At 49.3% G+C, this 5,542-nt stretch overlaps 1 protein-coding gene across 1 annotated transcript; it reads left to right on the forward strand.

The window, feature by feature from the left end:
- The first annotated feature begins 218 nt into the window (after positions 1 to 218).
- On the forward strand, positions 219 to 4,710 carry MRGPRX2 (MAS related GPR family member X2). The gene is made up of 4 exons (XM_047774607.1): positions 219 to 226; positions 1,485 to 1,590; positions 3,528 to 3,601; positions 3,693 to 4,710. The coding sequence occupies exons 1-4, from the start codon at positions 219 to 221 to the stop codon at positions 4,708 to 4,710; spliced, it is 1,206 nt and encodes a 401-aa protein (XP_047630563.1).
- The last annotated feature ends 832 nt before the right edge of the window (positions 4,711 to 5,542 follow it).

Genomic DNA, 5,542 nt, shown 5'->3' on the forward strand with positions numbered 1-5,542 from the left:
CCAGCCTACACCACAGCCAAAGCAACACCAGATCCAAGCCGCGTCTACAACCTCCACCACAGCTCATGGCAACACTGGATCCTTGACCCACTGAGTGAGGCCAGGGATCAAACCCCCGTCATTGTGCATACTAGTCAGATTCATTACCACTGAGCCACAACAGGAAATCTCAGAGTTAAGTTTTTAAAAGAAATAACAAGTAACAATTTGGCGGCATCATGGGCATGTGAGAGGAAGTCATAGGAGCTAAGACTGAAAATACTGGTTGGCTCTAGATGATCTGAAAATAATCTAGTGAACAAATATGATGTAGAGGGAGGAAGGTGACAGTGAGTGCAGATGCTATGCTAAATTCCTTATCTTACTTTTTTTTTTGGTTTGTTTGTTTTTTGTTTTTTAGGGCCACACCCATGGCACATGGAGGTTCCCACGCTAGGGGTTGAATCAGAGCTGCAGCTGCCAGCCTACACCACAGCCACAGCCATGCCAGATCTGAGCCACGTCTGTGGCCTACACCACAGCTCACGGCAACACCAGATCCTGAACCCACTGAGCGAGGCCAGGGAACCGGTTACTTCATGGTGCCTAGTTGGAATCGTTTCTGCTGCACCACACCGGGAACTCCAAAACTCCTCATCGTTTATACTGGAACTCAATATATACCCTGTTGTTGACATTGAAGAATCAAAAATCTAACGGTAGGTTTGTTTGTTTGTTTTACTATATAAAGCTGTAATATTAACTTCTAAAAGAATTACGAATGGAAAATGGAAACTTTGGTTGCTACTGGGGAATGAGATTAGGAGAGGTTTTACATTTCATTTTATGTACCTGTGTCATTTGAAATACAATGGATGTGCAGTCATTACTTCTGTGATTAAATTTTAAAAGATCGGAGTTCCCGTCGTGGCAGAGTGGTTAACGAATCCGACTAGGAACCATGAGGTTATGGGTTCGATCCCTGGCCTCGCTCAGTGGGTTAAGGATCTGGCGTTGCTGTGAGCTGTGGTGTAGGCCAGCAGCTACAGATCCGATTGGACCCCTAGCTTGGGAACCTTCACATGCCGCGGAAGCAGCCCAAGAAAAGGCAAAAAGACAAAAAAATAAAATAAATAAATAAATAAACGATCAAGTGAGCCAGCCCATGCAGGGTTTTGAATGCCAAGCAAACTGTTCTTCAGCTATGCCAGCTCCCATTGTTTGGTGGGTCAGCTTCCTGCACAGGCTCACATCGGGCAGCAAAAGGCTGTGGGACAGCCATTCCTCCCAGGGGAAAAGGGGTGGGGACCAGATAGGGTAGGACAGGAGAGAGCTGGAGATAAGTGATTGGAGTCAGGGCAAATGATAAATATCTCGTGAGGTTTCTTGTCTCACCCATCTCCAGGATCTCATCTGCCAATACCCCTCCTGCAGGAAATCACAGGGGCTGTCCAGTATCTTGATAAGTCTCACTCAGTCACCAGGTTTCTCTCCTGCTCCTGCAGGCACCTCCTTTTCCAGAGGGTGAAAAAGCAGTCTCTTCTGCCTGTCAATCACAGGAAAGGTCCTTCTTTTCCACTCACCACCTCCAGCAAGAAGAATGGTGCTAAGGTAAGAGTTTGCTCAAGAACTATCTTTGAGCAAAGGCAACCCCCCACCCCAGAGTTCATCTTGGGTCTGGGCATGCAGGGGTCATGGGCAGCCATCAGCAAGAGTCAGGAGATGTGAAGCTCCCCCGTGGAAGCTTTGACTGCTGGCAGCATGGACTATGAAAGAACCAATCGGGGTCCCCCAGGTTCTTCCTGCTTCTGTTCTATCTCCTTTTATGCTCCCTTTCTCTCGAAACATTCGAATCTGCAACCATAAAAAGGAATATTTTGCCCATCTTAATTTAGGGAGTGAGCTGGCATGCTGGCATTGTATTCCCAAGATAAATTACTGTTAATAACCTCCAGTTTCACAGATTTGCTTGCTAGTCATTGTCTTTTGTTTCCTATCATTTGTTTGAGTTTGGTTTCTGTATCCTTATAGATGGCATTGTCCCAGCAGAAAACACAGGGCACAATCTAATAGGGTAATTGAAGAGAGTTTAATGAAGGAAGAGACCAGTTACAAAAGTGTAGGCAGAGCTCAGGGAAATCTATAAAAGATGCTGAAGCCCCCAAGACAAGACTTCACAGTGAGCCGTTACCATTGCTGGGCCTGAAGGGGAAAAGTAAGAAGTTATCAGAACTCAGGGAGGGCTGTAGCTGAAGGTGGAGTTGTCGCTGTCGCTGTAGGAAAAGACCATAAGACAGGGGCTATGTCCTCAGGTAGAGTTGACACCACCACTGTCAACTCACAGCCTGACAGGGAGAGAGCCAGGGAGTTAAAAAGCTCACATCAGGGAGTTCCCATTGCGGCTTAGCAATAACGAACCCGACTAGTATCCCCAGGGATGTTGGTTCGATCCTTGGCCTCACTCAGTGAGTTAAGGATCCCGGGTTCCCTTGAGCTGTGGTGTATGTAGGTCATAGGCGTGGCTCGGATCCCACATTGCTGTGACTGTGGCGTGGGTCGGTAGCTGCGGCTCTGATTTGAACCCTAGCCTGGGAACCTCCATGTGCTGCATGTGCAACCATTAAAAAAAAGAAAAAAAGAAAAAAAGATGCAATCACTCTCTTCCTGCCCTCCAACCTCTCTCAGTATCTCCCTCTCACTATTAGCAAACAGGAGCCAGAGGGAGAGGGAGCTCACCACTTAAGGCACAGAGACCTCTCCTCCTGGGACACAGAGAAGGGTACAGAAGATAGAAATGAGACTTGAAGGCAAACAGAGAAAAGCCATCTCTTCTTATAGCCTCCTCACAGTCACTAGTTCCTGGCGCTGGGTTAGTTTCTCGTGGAACCTCCTTAGTTTGTTTCTTTGACTCTTTGCACCTCTATCTGGTGTCACTTCTTTGGAATAATCTCTCACAATCACCATAGATGCCTTGAGAATAAAATGTAGTTATTGTTGTTGGGTTTGGGGAGGGGGGAGGCACAGGTATTTAGAAGTATTTTGAGTTTGTGATTTGAGCTTCTCTAGAAAAAAATCCATTATAAGCGTGATTTAAACTGCATCTACCACACAGTGCCAGGCAATGGGGACACACCAATGTATGGAGAAAAGCACTTCCTGTCCTCCTAACGCTGACGCCCCCAGCAAGTCCCTGCTCGAGAGGCCTGGCCACTCTCACACCTGTCACATTCCCTTCATGACCCTAAATCATGACATCCTCTCTCCCTGGCGGGTACACTCCTCTCAGTCATTAAGATGGCCCACAAGCCATGTCTGGGGGTTTCTGATTTTCTGGCCCTAAAAGGAAATCTCAGTCCCAGGCAGAAGGAATGCTGAGCTCAGAGGCCCACCGTCACCCCCACATAACCTATTCAGACTTTCCTCCTCCTGCCCCCTGTATTGACACAGCCCGGGAGGTTGAGTGGAAGTTATATTCCCATATTCATAGGGAGACTGTGGTGCAGTAGAGTCCATGCATCTGAGTCAGAGAGAACTGAGTCTGAATCCAGGTTCCAGGTCTCCAGGGCCGTGTGGACTTCAGTAAGTATCTTAATCTCCGCAAGCGCCTCCAGTTCCCTCCTGTGTAACACAGGGACAGTACTTGCCACGTAGCAGGGTGGCAGTGAGCATCCGCGGTTACACAGCAGGGACTCATGTCTTGTCTGTGTCCCCAGGGGCACCCGTGGAGGGTTTCTGAGCCTGGATCCAACCACCCCAGCCTGGGAGACAGAACCCACACCAATGGGCGGAAGTAACCAGACCTGTTCTCAAGTTTTCGACATATCCCTGACCTTGCTGACGGGCATCATGGCCCTGGGAGGCCTGGCAGGAAACGCGGTTGTGATGTGGCTCCTGGGCTTCCGCCTGCGCCGGAACTCCTTCTCCGTGTACATCCTCAACCTGGCGGCAGCCGACTTCCTCTTCCTCCTCCTCCACATTCTGTCTTCCCTGGAGAACCTCATCATCTCCTTCCACTCCAGCGCATTCTCCTTCCCCAGATTTTTCATCACCGTGCTCACCTTTGCCTACCTCGCGGGCCTGAGCTTGCTCAGCGCCATCAGCACCGAGCGCTGCCTGTCGGTCCTGTGCCCCATCTGGTACCGCTGCCGCCGCCCCAGACACCTGTCAGCTGTCATGTGTGCCCTCCTCTGGGCTCTGTCCCTGCTGCTGAGCATCCTGGAAGCAAAGGATTGTGGCTTCCTGTCCATGGACTTTAACCTCATTTGGTGTCGTTTGTTTGATTTCATCACTGCTGGGTGGCTGACTTTCCTATTTGTGCTCCTGGCTGGGTCCAGCCTGACTCTGCTGGGCAGGATCCTCTCTAAGTCCCAGCGGCTGCAGCTGACCAGGCTGTATGTGACTGTGGCGCTCACGGTGCTGGTCTTCCTCATCTGCGGCCTCCCCTTCGGCGTCTACTGGTTCATCATAATCTGGATTCATAGTGATTTGTTCATGTACTCCTGTCACTTCCTGGTGGCCAGTACCCTGTCCTGTGTCAACAGCTGCACCAACCCCATCATTTACTTCTTGGTTGGCTCCTTTAGGCGGCGGCAGAGGCCAAAGAGGCGAAGACGGCAGACCCTCAGGGTGGTTCTGCAGAAGGCTTTGGAGGACGTATGGGATGTGGATGAAAGTGAAGGCACCCTTCCTCAGGAGACCCTGGAGGTGTCAGGAAGCAGTCTGGTGCCCTGATTTGGGGTTTCTGCTTGGGTCAGACAGCTGTGGCTTCCAGAGCCAACTTTCTCCCTTTTCGTTTGGGAGGGTTTCTTAACTTCGCCTCCAGGCCCCTGATCTTAAAACAGTTCATTGGAGTTCCGGTTGTGGCTCAGCAGTTAACAAACCCAACTAGCATCCATGAAGATGGGGGTTAGATTCCCTGGCCTTGCTCAGTAGGTTAAGGATCCAGCATTGCCGTGAGCTGTGGTGTAGGTCGCAGACGTGGCTTGGATCCTGCGTTGCTGTGGCGGCTATAGCTACGATTGGACCCCTGGCCTGGGAACCTTCATATGCCACTGGTGTGGCCCCCCAAAAACAAACAAACAAAAAAACCAAACAGTTAAAACCATAATGTGGGCAGTGAGGATTAAATGAGATAAGGCCTGTTAGAGAAACACTGAGTGCATCATCTCAAGGACTGTCTTACCCGGGGGCCTCACCCCATCCCCATGAGAGCTTTGCCAACTCTAGGGTCCAGGACTGTTTCCTCTTTTGAAGAATCCCACCTTCAGGAGAAGCTGAATGCAGTGCAGAAAAGGTCTAAATTTTCTTTGGTCACTGCACTTGGTAGGGATTAAACATTTCATTTTTGACAAGTTTCTGCGGTCACTTTTTTTATCATCTGTTTTGATACAGTTAAAAGACTTAAAGTTCAACCTAGCCCCAAAGGGTAACCTTTGATTTCTGGCAGGCTTCAGAATGACTCCCTAGGGTCATCAATGTGTATGGAATAAATGACTTAATGAATGGATACATGATGAATTTTTACGTCTAGCCTGTGCTAAATCTCCATTTACCAGATTTGAGT

Source organism: Phacochoerus africanus, chromosome 4 (genome assembly GCF_016906955.1).
Source record: "Phacochoerus africanus isolate WHEZ1 chromosome 4, ROS_Pafr_v1, whole genome shotgun sequence".
Classification (NCBI taxonomy): domain Eukaryota; kingdom Metazoa; phylum Chordata; class Mammalia; order Artiodactyla; family Suidae; genus Phacochoerus; species Phacochoerus africanus.